General features: G+C 34.9%; 1 protein-coding gene across 1 annotated transcript in view; it reads left to right on the forward strand.

Annotated features, from left to right (window-relative positions):
• The window catches only part of LMBRD1 (LMBR1 domain containing 1), a 180,398-nt gene that overhangs the window by 28,688 nt on the left and 133,160 nt on the right, over positions 1 to 18,550 (forward strand). The window contains exons 4-5 of the mRNA XM_021000136.2: positions 10,579 to 10,676; positions 11,501 to 11,568. Coding sequence (XP_020855795.1) covers positions 10,579 to 10,676; positions 11,501 to 11,568 — 166 coding nt within the window. The remainder of the gene's footprint in view (positions 1 to 10,578; positions 10,677 to 11,500; positions 11,569 to 18,550) is intronic.

Genomic DNA, 18,550 nt, shown 5'->3' on the forward strand with positions numbered 1-18,550 from the left:
TTCATTGGCTGACCCTAATGTCTGGAATTTTTGCCATCCCTGTCTCTGCCTCTTGCCTTTCCTCTTAAGATTATCTCTAATTTATCCTGTTTGTATCTGAATTGTACATATTTGTTTTCATGTTGTCTCCTCCATTAAACTCTGACCTCTTTGAGAATAGGGACCATTTATTTCATTTTGGCTGTTGTATCTCTAGCAGTTAGCAGAGTATCTGGCACATAATGGGCTCTTATTAACATGTTTGTTGACTTAACTTCCTTTGGCCTTGTGTGTTTTCCAAATTGAAATTTTTAAATAATTTTAGATTAATTCCATAATGTGACTTTTATGACCATTAGTGAAAAAAGGCAACCCACGGACATTTTCAGATCCAGAAAAAATTTTCCCCTGTAATCTTTCAATAGGATTCTTGACATTTTGTGTACAGAGTATTTGATGTATTGGGAAATCCCAGTGTTTGTGTTCTTATGTCTTTTTCGTTTCTTGAGAAAGTATCAAAACATTTGGCGTCTTTCACAAAGTGATGTAGAATATTATAACTTAGAAAGTTTTTGATTGTCCAGGTGAATCACTGCTGAATCAGAAAACATGAAAAATGCATAACTTCTGCTGGAATTATAGAGAATTCTGTATTTTGTTGGAATGTTTCCTACAAGGCTGTTAGTTCTTCATATGTATTAATAAATTTGGAAAGCACTGAAAATAGTGCTATAAATTGAGAATGCAAGTATGGAGCTATAAGCAGTCAGTTTTGAAAATAAAAAAGGAATTCTTTTGTGGACTACAGTTAAATCTCTTACTGTTTTGATACAGTATTGCCTCCAGGTGGTGGTAAGTTTTATGTACGTATTTAGAAAAGTAATTTTCTTGGTAATTTATAAATTTTGATCAGGATTTTTGTCATTTTCTTTCCTAGCTTCATGTTAATTTTTTTAAATTAGGAGTTCCCTGTGCAGTATCCTGAGCATAGGAGATATTTGAATGTACCTGTATTTTTATGTGTATTAAATTAAAGCTGGAAGAATTGTAGCTTCACATGAGGTTTGTTTGAGTTGTCATGGATTTGTAATGGAGCGTCTAGAGTGTTTAGAGCATCATTCACAGTACTATTTTGCTTTTGGGAAGCATCTTGCAACGTGTTTAAATCAATACAAATAGTTCGTTATTGTTTACATGAAGTGTAATAAATAAACATGTCTATTACAGATAGCTGGGAAAATAGCTAATTAAGTATGATAGAATTGTTCAGAAAAATCCAAACAAATACAGAGGTTCAGAAGAGCTTCCTGTGAGTTAAGTACTATGATTTAATGACATTTGTTTTGGTCACATGCCATTTCTTTTTTTTTTTTTTTTGCTTATATTCCAGATAGTTGAGGTTGTTTGATAATGATCTCTGGATAGTGATGTGTTATAGTGTAAAATGTAACGTACTAGTTGAACTGAAGAGAGATAATGTTGATATGGAATAAGAATGAGATGTATTGAAAAGGGTACTGAATTGAGTCTGGTGATCAGGGTTGTAGTCCTAGTTATTCTACTAGTATATAGTACAACTCTTAAAAGTATAGGTGTCCCGGTGAAAACCTGATGTCAGATAAGCCATGGCTTTGAATGTCACTTAACTTTTCCAAGCCTCACTTTCCTTGTCAAGACAATTGGTTTAATAGAAGCAGCTGGATAAAGCAGTGGATAAAGCACTAGGCCTGGAGTCAACAAAATCTGAGTTCAGATCCAACATCAGACACTTGCTAACTGTATGACCCTGGACAGCTCACTTAACCTGCCTGTGCCTGAGTTTTCTCAGCTGTAAAATGTGGATAATAATAGCACCTGTCTCTTAGGATTATTATGAGGATCGAATGATATATTTGTATAAAGCATTTAGCAAGGTGCCTGGCACATAGTGGGTGCTATATAAATGCTTATTCCCTTTCCCCATTAATAACTTACTCTATCTTACAAGATTGATCTCTGATATAGATCTAGCTGTATTCTGGGCAAACTTATCAGCTCCCACGGATTCATTCATCACCTTTATGAAATATCTTCCATATCTATTGAGCCTTATTTCCTCTCTTGAACTCAGTCTGCCATTACCATCTGCTTGCTGGACATATTTACTTGGGTGTCCCATTGGTATTTCAAATTCAGCATAACCAAAACAGTTTATGTCCTCCCTTGATTCATCTTTCTCCCTCACTGCTTCCCACCACCCCTCCAAATCCAATTAGTTATTAAATTGTATGGATTCTACCTCCACAGGATCTCTTAGAATTTCTCTCCACTCATATTGATACTAATTTAGACCCTTATCATCTTGTCACTGTTTTAAGTAGTTTCTGAATTACTCTTTCAATCAGTTTTCCCTCTAGCATCTAGGTGGTTCAACTGTAAAATATGGATAATAATAGTATCTCTTTCACGTTATTGTTCTGAGGATTAAACAAGATAAACTTGTGTCAAACACTTTATAAACCTTAAAGCACTATGTAATACTGTCTATTATTAGCTATTATTATGTTATGGTATGGCCATAGCTAACCACTGTACTAGAAGGAAAAATTCAGTGGCTGCCTATTGCCTCTTTGCCCAGGGTGGCTATTTACCAAAGGATAGGAAATTTATTTTATAGTTTTTGTTTGTACTTCTTTTCTATTACCTATGTTCCCAGTATATCCCTTCCTCTCTCAGAGAAACACGTCTTATAGTAAAGAATAAGATAAAAGAAAAAAAGTTAACAAAACTAATTTGTACATCAGCCAAGTTTAGCATTATATATAGTGTTCCATACCCATAGTCTCCTACCTCTGCATAGCAGGGAGGAAGGTGCCTTCTTACATTTCTTCTTTGGAGCCAAACCTGAGCATGATAATTTCTCAATATTCAATTTTAGTTTTTTATTGTGTGATATATTTAGAGCTAGAAGAGAACTTAGAGGTTATCTGTTTTCTTTTCTAATTTACATTGTGTGTAATGTTTTCTTGTTTCTGCATACTTTAGTTTTTATCAGTTCATGTCTTATATTTCTCTGCAGTCGTCATGTTAATCATTTCTTACACAGTTCTCTAATTATTGGGCATTACTTTATTTTCATTTCTTTGCTACTATTGCTATGAATATTTTCACATATGTGGGTATTTCTTTTTATCATTGACTTCTTTGGGGTTTATGCCAGCAGTAGAATTCCTGGGTCAAGAGGTGTATTAGATCTTTTTAGTCACTTTTTAAAAAAAGCATAATCCCATATTGCTTTCCAAAATATTTGGATTTATCCTTAGCTGTATTAATTTGCTCTCTTGCCACACTACCCACCATTGACTTCCTTTTTTTTTTTTTGTCATCTTTGCCAATTTGCTGGGCATGAAGTGAAACCTTGGAGTTTGTTTGATTTGCATTTCCCTTATTATTGGTGTTCTGGAACTCTGTGGTTAATAGTAATTGGTAAAATTTCTTTTGAGAATTGTTCTTTGATTGCTTAGTTATTGGGGAATGGCTTTAACCTCATATATTTGTTAGCTGTTTACATATTTTGGATATCAGACCTTACTGAAGATGTTTCATGTGAAATTTTTTCTGTCAGCTTCTTTTTGCTAGTTGCATTGATTTTGTTTGTGCAAAAAAAGGTTTTCAATTTTATACAGTTGAAAATAGGTAACAAATGCAATTTAATCTTCCTATTTACCTCTATCCTTTGTTTGACAAGGAGGTACCTCTAAGCATTGGTGTCATCATGGGATCTTTTCATGCTATATGGACTTCTTTACATTTTAAAAACAAATAAAATCACCATTTCATCATTATTACCTTGCTTTCTAAAGGTATCCCAAACAATCCTGTTAACATTAGTATTATGAATTCTTTTCTAAACATTTTTTCGTTTGGTGTTAATGTGTTCCATACCAAAACAAATATTTCTTTAAAGATACTTTGTCTCTAGAGCTGAGCCAACAATGTTTAGTGAAAGCAATCCTCAGTCTGTTAAGGAGCTGTTATTTCTTTTTGTAAACTTATTTCACTTAAGGAAGACTGGAAGACTTAGTTTTAGAGAGTTCCCTGAAACTCTCAGAGGTTAAGTGACTTGTTCAAGGTGACATGAAGGTTAAATGACTTGTCCATAGTCACATAGGGTGAGAGCCGGAATTGAACCCAGGACTTCCTAGCTTCACTCTGAGATCTTCAATTTTTTATTATACTTTATCTCTTAGGTAAAAGCATACTTAGAAAGATGTTGACCAAATCATGCTTAGTTTTTAGAATACAAATAACTGAGATTGAATGAGAAAATGTTTTTTAAAAATCTACTAAATACTAAATATTGGGTGAGTGAGAGGGAGCTATATAATGCTATAAATATCAACAGTGGTTTTTGAACAAATTTAATTAGCTCTAAAAATGTCAACTTTATACCTAAAAAAAAGGCTAAAGTAGTGGAATAATAAAAACAATAGGAAATTATTGCTTATGGATCCCTAATGATTAGCACAGTGCCTGGCACACAGCATTCAATGCTTGTTGACTGCACAATTTAGTAAATACATATTAAGACATCTTTGTGCCTCGTCAGTTACTGGGAAATATGAAAAGCATAAAAGTCCCTTGAGAAGGCAGCATGATAGAGTTGTTAGAGGGCTGGCTAGACTTCAAATTCAGTTCATCAAAAATTAAGGTTACAAGGCATTGTGCTAAGCGGTAGCAAGACAAAAGCAAAAGGGAACTTGGCCCTTTCCCTTAGGGAGCTTACATTCTGCTAGGACCTGAATAGTTAACAGGGCAAATTACTAAACTAAGGTTGAACTAATAAGTAAAATAGTGAAAATACTTGCTGTGTCTACCTCATTAGGAGTATTGTTTTGCAAAATCTGCAAACTAATAACATCATTACTGTTACTCTAGAGAAACTTATGATCAATTTGGTTTGATTGTGATCCATGATCAATTTGATTTGATTGTGATCTAATCACTGTTTTGAAGGATGGTGAAAGGAACCATTTCTTGACTTCTGTGACACTATACTAGCTATATTTTCTTCCTCTCTCTATTATTACTTAACTGTCTCTAAAACTGTAGTTATTAGGCCAGCCTGAATTTCCAGCCCTGTGGATCCTTGTTTTACTCTTTCCTTTGGAGATCTCATCAATTCCTTCCCAACTGTTGAATCTGTGGCTTTAGAAGAGAGCAGAAACCAACAACTCTGTTAGGAGGTGGTATCTATGATTTTACTCTTATCATATTAATTAGGTACAAAATAATTACCTTTCATTCTCACAAATGAAAAAAAAATCTCATTTATTGAACTTTTACTAAATGCAGTATGCTAAGTATTCGGAATACAAATACAAAAGAGAGACATTTCTATCCTTCTTGTCTTGTAGCTTACATCTTAATATAGTGAAACAACATATGTGAGGTAGTGGTGGCCAGGGAAGGGTGAAATCACAGGGCTGGTGAATGAGGCTGTATAGGACAATTAAGCGGGCCTGGGGTGAGATGACAAGAATATGGACATGAGACAGAGTCATGTGACTGCAGTAAGGCCAGCTGTAGCGAACTCTCATCAGTCATAATGGCCCAGTGGTAGGAGTTGGAGGTCCAGGTGGAATGGTGTGGCAGTGTCAGGACTTCTCCTTTTCATAATTTTCTTTATCCCAGTGTGTCACCACAGTGCTCTTCCTCATGAAGTCCCTGACTGGTTTTCTTTCATGTATCTCAATACTGTTTTTACTTTTCTTTCATTTCTTAAATTATGGAAGGAAACTGGGGGTAGCTAAAAAATACTATCATCAGAAAAGCAGAACCAAACCAGTGTGGGGTAGAAGAAACAATATGTAGGGGCAGGAGCTGAAAACTATATTGATATAGATCTTAGTTACTTTGAGAAAATATAAGTGTTCTCCTTTATGTAAATGCCACCAAGTCTTGGGCATCTTTTAAAGGTGTCTGCAATGCAGTGGGAAACTGATAGAAAAATTGGTGATTTATTTCCTTTATTAAATCAGTCACTACAGGAATTGTTTAAATTTTAAATTATTTTAGTACTTGATTAGATTTTGTTTTCTACATTATTTGTTTCTTAAAATTCAGAACTTAAATGCCAAAAAAATAGAGAGAACATTTCCATATACACAGTAGGCCACAACAAAAGGATTCTGTATGAAATTTTCAATCTGCATTTCATAGCTCTTACTTTTTAAGAGTTTCTAGTTCATCATATATATTGCTTTCAAAAATGCCTTGTATGTCTAGCTTCTTCTGAACTTCTTTCAGTTCCTCTGCATTTAAAAAAAGTTGTATTTTTTTTTTGAGGCAACAGTATTGCTGTTGTTCCTTTTTTTCTCATACTTCCAGCTCCCAACTGAAAAACCAAAAAAGAAAAAAAAAAGACCATTGCAACAGGTGAGCATAGTCAAGCAAAATAAAGCCAGATATTTGACTATATCCAAAAATATACCTCTTTCTTCATCTTGAGCTCATCACCTCTCTATTAAGAAGTAACATATTTCATCATAGATCCTTTGGGGATATGGCTGGCTATTGCTTTGTTAAGATTTCTTAAGTTTTTCAAAGTTGTTTTTCTTCATAATATTGTTGTCCGTGTATAAATTGTTCTGGTTCTGCTTATATCATTGTGTACCACTTAATACTACCCAGATTCTCTGCAATCCTCTCTTTTGTCATTAATTACATTACAGCAATATTCTATTGCATTTTTCTGTCATAAAAAGCAGTTTGAAACTGTGTCCAGAAAGTTACTAAACTGTGCGTATACTTTTGATCTAGCAATATCACTAATCATTCAGTTAGTAAACATTTATTAGGTACCTGCTACATTCTAGGACCTTATACTAAGCACTAGGAATAAAAAAAAGAGGCAAAAAATAAATCACCAAATGATGTATTACAGAGGGAGAAGAGAAGTGGGGCCAGGACAGACTTCTATGGGACACCTCCAGGTACAGCATGTTATCTGGATGAGGATCCAGCAAAGGAAACTGAGAAGGACTATTGATCTGTTCCAATTTTGTATATATATCAAAGAAAGCCTATATTAGACACACTGTATATCTTGAATTAGAGTTAGATAGAGATTAGACCTGTCATTTGATTGGTATTCTTATACTTTCTCTGCATATTAGTTTTAGCATTGCTTAAATTCACTGAGAAGCTGGAAGACTTGCCCAGTGTCACACAGCTGTATGGGTCAGAGGCTGGACTTGAATGCAGGTCTTTTTTGGCTTTGAGCCTGGCTCTTTACTATGCTATAGCCTCTTTTAAGTTAGAATTATTAAGATTTAATAAATACTTTTGACTAGTGATTTTTACTACTTTAGAACTAACAGGGATATATTTTTAACTTGGTAAGTACATTTTTTTTTCAAAACTAAATGTTCTGTAATGTTATTCTTATAACTTTGTCCTTCAAAGTGCATATCTTTTCTGCTAATGTTACTTCTTTCATCTTTTTTTTCTTCTCTAACGCAAGCATTCTTAACCTCTTGTGCTGTGGATGCCATTGGCAGTCTGGGGAAGTCCATGGACTCTTTTCTCAGAATGTTTTTAGATAACTGAAGGAAATGCTAAATTTTAGTTAGAGAACAATGAAAAAACACAAATGTAATTTTCATCCAAATTCATGGACTTCCAGAAACTATCTTTGGACCCCCAGATTATGAACCCCCTTATTTAAGGGAGTAGTTTTTACACAAATATACTCTATGTGTTCAAAATTTGGTTGATGCTCAAATTTGTAAACTTCTATATGTTTGTAGCCATTGAACCCCTGAAGCTATGTTAGACCCCATCAAAAATGAGTAGAATTTAAAAAAAAAATTTAAATCAGAAGAATTATAGAAAAATCTAGCTCTATATGATAGGAATTTTAATATAATTTGTAAACTACGTATTAATAGTCTACTCACAGTGTTTCAAACTAGCCTAAAATGCCCTATTTTTATTTACGATAGTCTCCAAAGGAAGAAAAAAGAGCCACTTAAATCTCAACATTCCACCCTTCTAAATAACTCTGTGTGTGTGTAATCTGGGCTCCTTTGTTATGAGTAAACTTCATATTTGACACTTTGGAGTTATAAAATTGAAACTTGCATTTATTTATAGATTTTTCTAGGCCGGAAAATCTTGTCATAAAATATAGATGGCAGCATCAGCTGGCAGATTCTAGGTCTAGAGATCAGGCATGTTTGTAAATGTCTTCATTTATTTTTTTCTCTTTTGGGAAGTTACTGAGTTAGATGATCCACATATCTAGAAATTCCCATAGTTTACTTTGTTGAGTCTTCATCCAGGTCTTATTCACCAACCATAGATGTTCTCCATATTCTTCTGTCTTTGGCCCTCTTCTCTGTATATACTATCTGTGGATCTCATCAGCTCCCCTGGATTAAATTATCATCTCTATGGAGATGATTCTCAGATTTTTTTATCCAGTCCTAAACTTATCTCCTGACTTCCAGTCTAAAGTCACCAGCTTTCTTTTGGATGTCTTGATCTGTCATTTGGGATACCTGAAAGTGAACATGTTCAGAAACTAAACTTGTTATCTTCCTTCTATAACCCTCTCATCTTCCAAATTTTTCTCTCATTGTCAAGCTCACTACCCTTCCTTGTAGTTACCTGAACTTAAAACCTAGGTATCATCCTGGACTCGTCATTCTTGCTCACCCCCCATATCCAGTCTGTTACTAAATTTTATTGCTTCTACCCACACAATCTCACTCCTAACAAACAACGTTTGCTCTCCATTCACATAGCCATTGCCTCTGATGCAGGTCCTTTTCATGTTATACCTGGTGGTATAAGGTGCATAGCCTTCTGGTTCATTTCCTTGACTCAAGTCTTTCCCAACTCCAGTCTCATTCACTCAGCTGCCAAAGTGATCTTTCTGAAGCAGAGTTCTGATCATATCACCTTTCCCTTTCTCCTTGACTTCTCCCTTTCCTCCCACTTAGTAAACTTCAGTGGCTTCTTATTACTTCCAGGATGAGATAAAAAATCTTGACCCCTTTCTGTTTTCTAATCATCTTCTTTACTTCCCATTTTCTACTTTTTTGTCTTATACTTTACCTCCCTTCTGTGTATTCTATGTAATCCAGTGACTCTGGGCTTCTTGCTATTCCTTGTATACAGTACTTCTCCTAGTTGAGTCTTTGCACTGACTGTAAGCTGCCCCTGCCCCATTCCCCCCTCCCCCCCATTATTGGAATTATTTTCCTTCTTATCTTGAAGATTGGCTCCCTTGGTTTTTTCAAGAGTCAGCTCATATTCTACCTTTTGCCTTTCTTTGTCTGTAATCTATTAGTGCCTTTTCTCTATTGATTATCCAATTTATCTTGTATTTAACTTTTTTTGTACATAGTTGTTTACTTGTTCTCTCCCCTATTAAAATGTGGGAGGCATTGTTTTTGTCTTTCTTTTTATTCCTAGCATTTAGCACAGTACTTGGCACAGAATAAGTGCTTAATAAACTCTTGTTGATGCTGATGATGCTGGTGTTGAGATAGGGAGATTAGTGAGAGCTTCCCAAAGTTGGCAAATTATGCCGAAGTAAAAATAAATTACTAATGGAAATAGTCACAGCGTTGTGGAGTTGGTGATTTTCCTAGCCCTTCTCATTCTGCAAATTGTCCTCTTAATTCTTTATGTGAGCATATTTATCTAATTTTTATTGTAGAAGTAAAGGGTAAATATGATTGATTTTGTGAAACTTTCTTAGATTTATTCTGGCAGTAGAGAGAGCTGTGGTGTTAGAGTCAGGAGGACCTGAGTTCAAATCTGAGCTCAGACTCTCAACACTAACTAGCTGTGTGATCCTGGGCAAGTCACTTAACCCCGATTGCCTCACCAAAAAGCTTAAAAAAAAAAGGAACTATTTATTATATACTGGGAATACTTGGTATGTACATATCTCAGTCAAAACAGGAAGGAATAATGTCTCTAAATCTTACAGAGTTTTTTCCGTATTTGTATTTACATAATTATTATCGTTTAGATTCTAAAATGTAGCTTAGCTTCTGAGGTAAATCTGTAACTTCTGTATTAGTTGTGAAATATAATGGAATGAACTTAGATATACTTATTCAATATATTATTTAGATTTATTTACCATTTTGCTGATCTTCAAATGATTAGAACTAATATAATTAAACAATTCACTGAGTTATAATGAGAGGGTAAGAAGATAGGGTCAGGATTAAGGGAGGACAGAGGCAAAATGGGAGAAATGGAAGGGAAAAATCAACTTATTATAAAATCAGAAGACCTGAGTTCAAATCCTGCCTTTGACAGTCATTGCTTATGTGACTGGGCAAGTCACCTAACCTCCAAAGAGGGGATTGTACTAATTGGTCTTTTAGGATACTTTTAGCTTTAGATGTATGATCATAGGAGGGGAAAAAAAGAGAAATTAAATATATGGCAGAGTAGGGAATGCTTATAATGGAGATGCCATAGAAATTTGTTGTATTTTAGATCATCCATTGTAATATAATCTATTATACTGTGCAATTAAGTTATCAGTACACTTTTCCATAAAATCATTGAGCCTTTTCTCTTTGTTCACAGCTTTATATTCTGTAATATTGTTCTGTGTGTTTTTGTGGATACCATTTGTCTATTTCTATTACGAAGAGAAGGAGGAAGATGATGCTAGTAGATGTACTGTAAGTATCCCTATTTTATTTAGACATTTTAGCTTAGGAAAAATTGCCTAAGAATGAGAATATGGATGATGTTCTTCCTTATTCATTTTTTTTTCCACCAAATAAAAAGTATAAAGAACTTGAGTGTCAGAGGAAAACACGAAAAGGTAGACTAGTGGTCTTTGTGCTGTTTTCTCATTGTGGAGTCCAAGTTCCTTAGCTTTATAAAAGAAAAGCTTAAAATTTTCATGAAGCATTTTCTTGCTCTCTCACACACTTTTATTAAGGCTTGTATGGTAGATGTTGCTAATTGGTTTAACTTGTTTTATAGTTACAAGATTTAGATATTCTAATTGCCATTAACTTTATTATTAGTATTTGACAAAACTTTGAATATAATGGTCACTTAGCTTCATTCAAAATGCTTATTTTTGCATCTTATTTTAAATTCAGTTCTTATTTTTCATTCAAAAAGGGGGGGAGGAAAGGAAGAAAATTAGTTAATTTTTCTTACTTTGAGGAGAAAGATCTATCCTTAAGGATTTTATTAAAATAGTCTCCTACTGGTAGGGCACTGAAAGATGGGAAGCTAGGCATTATAGTTCATATAAAGGCCTAATTGTCCAATAAAAATTTAAGACTAGACGGTATAGTTTGCAAAAGTGTATTTAAGGTGACATGTTACAATTTTAAAACTTATTGAATCTTTAAACCTTGAAAATGAAAAATGTTCCATTTTGAAATTAAATATGCTTTTGACATAACCACTTTGTAGATTTTATGATAGAAAAAAATTTAACTTACAATGTCTCCTAAATCTTTCATTGTTTCTTTAATATCTCTAGCAAATTAAAACAGCCTTCAAGTATACTTTGGGATTTGCTGTCATCTGTGCACTTCTTCTTTTGGTTGGGTAAGTATTGTCATTTGTGTGAACAATACTAACATTCTTCATCATTTTTTTGTGCTTATTTGAGGGGTTATTTGGTAAAGAGGAAGGAGTGCTGGGCTCAGAGTGACCTTTGAAACTTGGTAGGTATGTAGTCTTGGGCAAATCACTTAATAACTTTGAGTCTTTTCCTTGACTGTAAAGCAGTTTCTGAGATTTACCTGAGGTAGCTAACCTCAAAGTCAGGAAGATCTGGGTTCAAGTTTCACCCCTGTTTCTCACATGCTTTGTGGCCTTAGACAAGTCACTTACCTTCTTAGTGCTACAGACAACTCTCTAAGACTTTCTGCATTGTTTGGAAAATTTCCTCTCTAAGACGTTTCTATGCCAGTGAAATCCCAAGACTGGTCCAAAAAATTATTTTCCTCAAAGAGTTATCATATGTAAAACACTTTAGAGTTTGCAAAGTACAATATAAATGCCATTCAAAAATTTTCCTTACCACTTTTCTCCACTTTTCATTAGCACACTAATTTCTTACTTTCATTGTAAATATTCTATTTGGAAAAAAATTTGTTTTATTTTTTAGCTTGAATTGTCACTAATTTTGTGTACTTTGATATATGGCAGTCTTGGTTTAAAATACCTCTTGATTAGCAAATTAAAGTAAAATTGAAAAAAGAAATGAAGTAGAGAGGGAGGTTAATATGATGGAGAAAACATTGAACTGTTTGACCTTTTACAAGTCACCTCCTTAAGCTTTGGTTTCCTTGTCCTTAACATGAGGCTCTGGGATTAAATGAACTCCATAGTCCTTTCCAGTTTAACATTTTGTGATTGGATGGGACATAATGAAGATGATGGTGGAGCCAAACCAAGAAGGCATTTGGTCACCCATGTGTGGGTGTACGCACACACGCGCGCAAACCCCCCCCCCACTGCTCAGCTTGGTTTCTCACACACATGCATTTCTGTGTGTGTGTGTGTGTGTGTGTGTGTGTGTGTGTGTGTGTATGTATATAGAAACATATTTCCTATTCATTTGTTTCCTATTTATACATAAGGCTGTTTCTGTGCATACAGTAACATATTACACTTATCCAATAGTTTCAATTATGTGGAACTTAGCAAACTAAATAATTAATGCATTGATTTTACTTGAAAGAGAGACCCTTACTTAGTACTTGCTTTTCCTTTAAATGCAGTTCCAACAAGTTTTAATGTCTTTTTTTTTCTAGACAGTAAATCATTAGAAAGTATGTATGTGTATGTGGTAGGGAGGAGGAGTTATTCTAAGCAAGCACACTGATAGGAAGAAGTGATCACTTATAGTGTGAAAATAAGCAAAAAGACAGATGAAAAGCATGTGTTTATAGTCTAGCTCAAGGAGCCAAATGTACACATGATATACTAGTTTATAGTACTAAGTAAATACGGTAGGAATTTAGAGAAGTATAAGAGATCATTGTGAGCTAGAATAGCTGAGTGGAGATGAGATTTGGGTATATGAGTGAAGGAAGACATTCTTGATTTGAGGGCTGAGAGGCAGCTGGGTGGCACAGTGGATAGAATGCCAGGCCTCAAGTTAGGAGGACTTAGCTTTCTGAGTTCAAATCCAGCCTCAGATACTTAATAACTGTGTGACCCTGGGCAGGTCACTCAACTCTTTTTGTCTTGGTTTCTTCATCTACAAAATGAGCTGGAGAAGGAAATAGCAAACCACTCCATTTTCTTTGTCGAGAAAACTGCAAATGGGGTCCTGAAGAGTTGGACATGACTGAAAAATGACTAACAACAACAGAAGAAATGAGAACAAAGTGATACAGGAAGTCAGTGAATATGGAGAGTCTTCGTTTCTAGGCAGCTGCTCATCCTGAAGCCACACTTAAGTCACGGAATTCACATTGAAATTGGGTGTATGAGGTGTTCAGGAGGAGTAGCTCATTTGATGTGAGGGCCTGCCAAGCTATTTTCAGGGCTGCTCATTCACCTTTGGTGTTCACCCAGCTCTCACCTGTGGCTCCAAGAATCTGTAGCATCTGCAGCAGCCACACCCTGGTAAACTATCTTAGCAGATGGGCTAAGTTGAGGGTAACTGACAGGCTTCAGACCTGTTGGTGAGTTAGGGAGATGTCCCCTCCAACTATGTGAAGATTTCCCTGGGCAAAATAGGTGAGCTAAGAGGTTCAGTGTTTTGTCCAGAGACACATAATATCTCTTAGACTTGAACTCAGGTTTTCTATAGCCAACTCTCTATCCATTATACTACACTTTCCATTTTTATAAAACTTGTATGAGAATCTATAGATACATCAGGAATACCTTTGAAGAAAGCATGAGAGGGGAAGAGATAGGCCCTATGTAAGATAAAAGGGAAGAATGCAAATAGAATGCTGTTTTGTTTTCTGTATTTATTCATCAGTCCATAATGAAAATTTAGTTTTCGTGCAGATACTTTTAAAAAATGAAATATGTTAGTGTGATAGTGTTACTTGAGAGGCAGTCTGACATTGTAGCTAGAGGTGATCTTGGAGCTAGTGCTGATTTCCATTCCTACCTGTGTCACATACTGGCTGTGTGATTTCACCTCTTAGTGTTAATCGGCACTAGGCCTTCTTGTATACTTGTTTACATAGTCTTCCTTAATAGGATATGAACTCTTTGAGAGCAGGGACCATGTTTTTACCTTTCCTTTTATTCATCATACTTAGCACAGTGCCTGGCACAGACTAAATGCTTAATAAATGTTTGTTGATTTGCTTTGACTCAAAAGATGTTGAATGCTATTTTTGCTTGACTCAATTTTATTTTTTGGATATCTGGAAAGAGTATGCCACTGAAAAATAAATACATTTTTCATCTTATTAGTAAATGTAATGAGCAGTTCTGTCATTTTGCAGATATAAAAAGTAGTGTTTTTTTTTAACTGAGGTTTGGTTATATCTAGAGTAATATTGTTCTAATTATTACATAAAAAATACTTCAAGTCATGTTTAAATTTAAACTGATTCATCTTATTTCCTGGAAGTAATATGGCTTATATTGAAAGTGACATATTTATAACTTTCTTATAATTTGCCTGTAAATAAATGATTTATAACTGCTGGTAAAAACAGCACCTGACTTTATGGTAAAGTTAGTGAGTTTGATTCTAGCCAAGTCTAGTCTCTAAAATGGTAATGTGAGGAACGCCTTTAAGACCTTCAAGGTTGATAGGTTTGAAGCTCAATATATCTTTCCTTCCTTACCTCTTTCTCTCACCTACTGAAATACTTTAACTTTGCTTTTTCCAAGATAACATGGAAAGAATGCTATACTTGGAATCAGAAGATATAGATTTCTCTTTTTTCCCCCATACTTTTTACATCTTTCCCTTTTCACTTAACTAGTTTTGTAACCATGGGCAAGTCACTTTACCTCTATTTGGCCCAGTTTTCTCAACTGTAAAATGGGATAATAGCACCTACCTTGCAGAGTTGTTGTGAAGATCAAATGACTCTATAAATCCCGCTCTATAAAAGGCAGATAATAACACTTGTTTTATCCCACAGGATTATCTACTGGGCGAAATGAGACTGTTGGTATTTAAGAACTTTATGTATTATGAGAGTCCATGTTAAGTTCATTTGAGGAATAAATTGGGTTGCGCAACCTATATTTTGACTAAAGGAAAAATTTCAGATTTAACCATTTTGAAAGACATGGGAAAATGTAAATACCTATATGTAGAAAGAATTATTTGTAAAACTTATCTTTCTAAAGTTGGTTTTGAAAGCTATTGTCCTGTTTCCAAGTAATAACTGACATTTTTATGGTACTTTAAAGCACTATAAACTGTTTTGTGTATATTGTTTCATATTATTTCGTGTATTATGTATTATTTTATGTATATTATTTCATTTAAACCTAACAGTAGTCTTGTGTGATAGGTACCATATGGGGTTATTTTCTCCACTTTGTAGGTGAGGAAACTGAGGATTAAAAAAATGAAGTGACTTGCCCATGGCTACATGGCCTGTTAGAGGTGGCATTTGGGTCTCTCTTTCTGACTTCAGGTCCAGCACTCAGTCTATGGATTATATTAAGGAGATGGATTATATTAATTTTCTTTCTGTTGGGACTCTCATTACCAAAGGATATGTCATAGTCTGGTTGTCTGAACCTTTATTGCCTACAAATTCTATTGTACTAGCTTTTGATTTAACATTATTAATATGTTTCTAATTAGTTAGGAAAGTAGTAATTGAAGAGTTGAGGAACTGGAAAAATTGAATTTTACCTATTTTGTGAAGCCTTTTTAGATCAGCCCTTCCTAATTCTAGTTACTTTTGGTGATTCCCTGTGTCATCTATTAGATATCCCTGTCACTTTACATATCCTTGTCTCTCTATTTAGATATGCCTGCTAATTCTGTAGATGTTTTCAAGATTACCACAAAAATACCATTTCCACTTCAGAACTTTTAGCCTTTTTTACTACCAAAGGTAAAGCTACTAGTGATAGTGCCAGCTTTTTTGCCAGAGGCAATCATATATGTATTGTGAAAATTGTTCTTCTTACTAAAGAAAAGAACTTGATAAATGCCCGCATGTACTCTAGTATAATAAAGAGCAAAAATTTTTTAGACACAATGGAAGAAATGGTCCAAGGAGGGGATGAGGAAGAAAGATTCAAATGACAGAAAAGAATAAAAGAATATTATGAACAGATTAGCAGAAGGAAAAGAAGTGTCACATTTACAGAATATGACTAAGAACCTACCGAGACGCTTGATTTTTACATGAACCACCAGCAGTGGGGAATAATTGGCGGGTGTGCTGTTATGAGTCTTTTATAAGATATCTGAAAAGAATCACGTGAAGTCTTAGGCAGGGAACTAAGAAATTTGGGGACACTGTGGAATTTTCATCACTGCTTTCATTTAGAGTTTGGGAACTGAGAAGAGAAAGAAAAATATTGGATATGAACAACATACTAAGCAAGTGATTGCAAAGATAAGATTTGCTTTCTGTACTGTGCCTTAAATCTCAAATTTTTTCCATCTTTCAGTACTCACCAAAACCTGACCCTTTCTTTTTCTTTTTCTTTTTTTTTTGGTGAGGCAATGGGGTTAAGTGACTTGTCCAGGGTCACACAGCTAGTAAATGTTATTGTGTGTCTGAGGCCAGATTTGAACTCAGGTCCTCCTGAATCCAGGGCTGGTGCTCTATCCACTGTGCCACCTAGCTGCCCCCTAAAACCTGACCCTTTCAGAAGAGTGTCTTTGGACACTTACTTCCATGCAGGTTGTTACTTCTGTCATGCCCCTTGCACAGTAGGCCAGAAAGAAAAATTTGCATATTCTCTCCATTGCCACTTTTAGACACTCCTCTTCCTCCTATCATTGTTCTAGGCAAGAACACTTCTACTTGTGTTCTTGATCTCAGCTCCTCCTTTCTCCTCCAGGAGTTTGTCCCAGTGATCATTCTCATTTTCTTTCATTTTTAATTCCTCCCTTTCTACTGATTTCTAACTTACTGCCTATGAATATATCCAGGTTCCTTTCGCTCCTCATGTAAAAATACAAAAAGCAACTCTTTGTCTGACCTTTCCATTGCCTGAAGAGAGATCTCTCTTTTTCTCTGTCTGTCTGTCTCTCTCTCTCTGCCATGCACCTAGAAAGACTTGTCTCCTCTTGCTATATACATGTCCTCACTTTACCCATCCTTTTATTTTTTTCCCCTTTGGTCCCAGCTCTTGCAAAGAATTAACCCTTTGTGTCACATATAGCCCTTTTACTTATGCCCTCCATCCTATCCTTTTGCCTTCAGCAGCTTTTCCTTTTTGACCTTGCCATGTCACTTTCATCGTCAATCTATCTTTGACTCTGTCCTTCCCTGCTATGTATAAACACATTCATATCTCCTCTATTCTTACAAAATCTTTCTTGACCCTTTCACCCCCTCATGCTATCCTTTCTATCTTTCTTGCCTTTTAGAATCAGAGTCCTAGAGTTGTTTATACTCATTACCTCCACTTCCCCCTTATTGAAATCTGACTTCTGACCTCCATTATTCTACTGAATAATTCTTCAAGGTTACCATTTATCTCTTAGCTATTCAATCTTATGGCCCTTTCTCAGTCCCTACCCTCACTGAAATGTATGAATCTTCTGACTGATTTTGTACTCTTGGATGGGCTCTCTTCCAGTTTTCTTAATACCCATCTTACCTTTTCAGTTTCCTTTTTTGGTTAAACATTTGATTTTCACCCCCTACATATTGATGTTCCTCAAAACTCTGTCCTGGACTCCCTTCTTTTCATATTGCAATTCCTTCCCTGGTGATAGAGGCATGCTTCATAGATTCAGTTATTAGCTCTATGCGTTCTCAACTGTTTATTGAATGTCTACACCTGGGGGTTCCATCGATATCTTTCTTCAAATAGAATTTATCATCTTCTTTTTTTTACATTTTATTGTTATTTTGATAGCAATTTCTTTTTAAAATATATTTGTCAGTTAACAAGTTTATTTTTTCTACCTCATACCTCCCCTCATTGAAAAAAAGGAAAGAAAAAACAAAACCCTTGTGACAGATATACATAGTTAAGCAAAATAAATGTCTACACTTGCTGTGTTCAAAAATAGCGGTCTTTTTCCTCACCTTGAGTCTGTCTCTTTGTCAGAAGGCAGGTAACACCCTTCGTTGGCAGTTTCCTGGAATTGTAGTTGATTTATTGATTGCAATGATCAGAGTTTTTAAGCCTTTCAGACTTTTTTTTTTACAGCGTTGTTATTTTTAAAAAATTGTTCTCATATTTCTGCATCAGTTCATAGAAGGCTTCCCAGTTTTCTCTGAAACTCTCATTTTCATCATTTTTATAAAACAATAGTATTCCATTACATTTATATATCAGCACCCTTCACATTTAATCTTCTTAAATTTCATTTATGTGGCACATCATTCTAGTCTGCTGAGATCTTTTTGGATTTGGACTCAGTCATCCATAGTTTTAGTATTACATC

Source organism: Phascolarctos cinereus, unplaced genomic scaffold (assembly GCF_003287225.1).
Source record: "Phascolarctos cinereus isolate Bilbo 61053 unplaced genomic scaffold, phaCin_HiC Scaffold_5;HRSCAF=322, whole genome shotgun sequence".
Classification (NCBI taxonomy): domain Eukaryota; kingdom Metazoa; phylum Chordata; class Mammalia; order Diprotodontia; family Phascolarctidae; genus Phascolarctos; species Phascolarctos cinereus.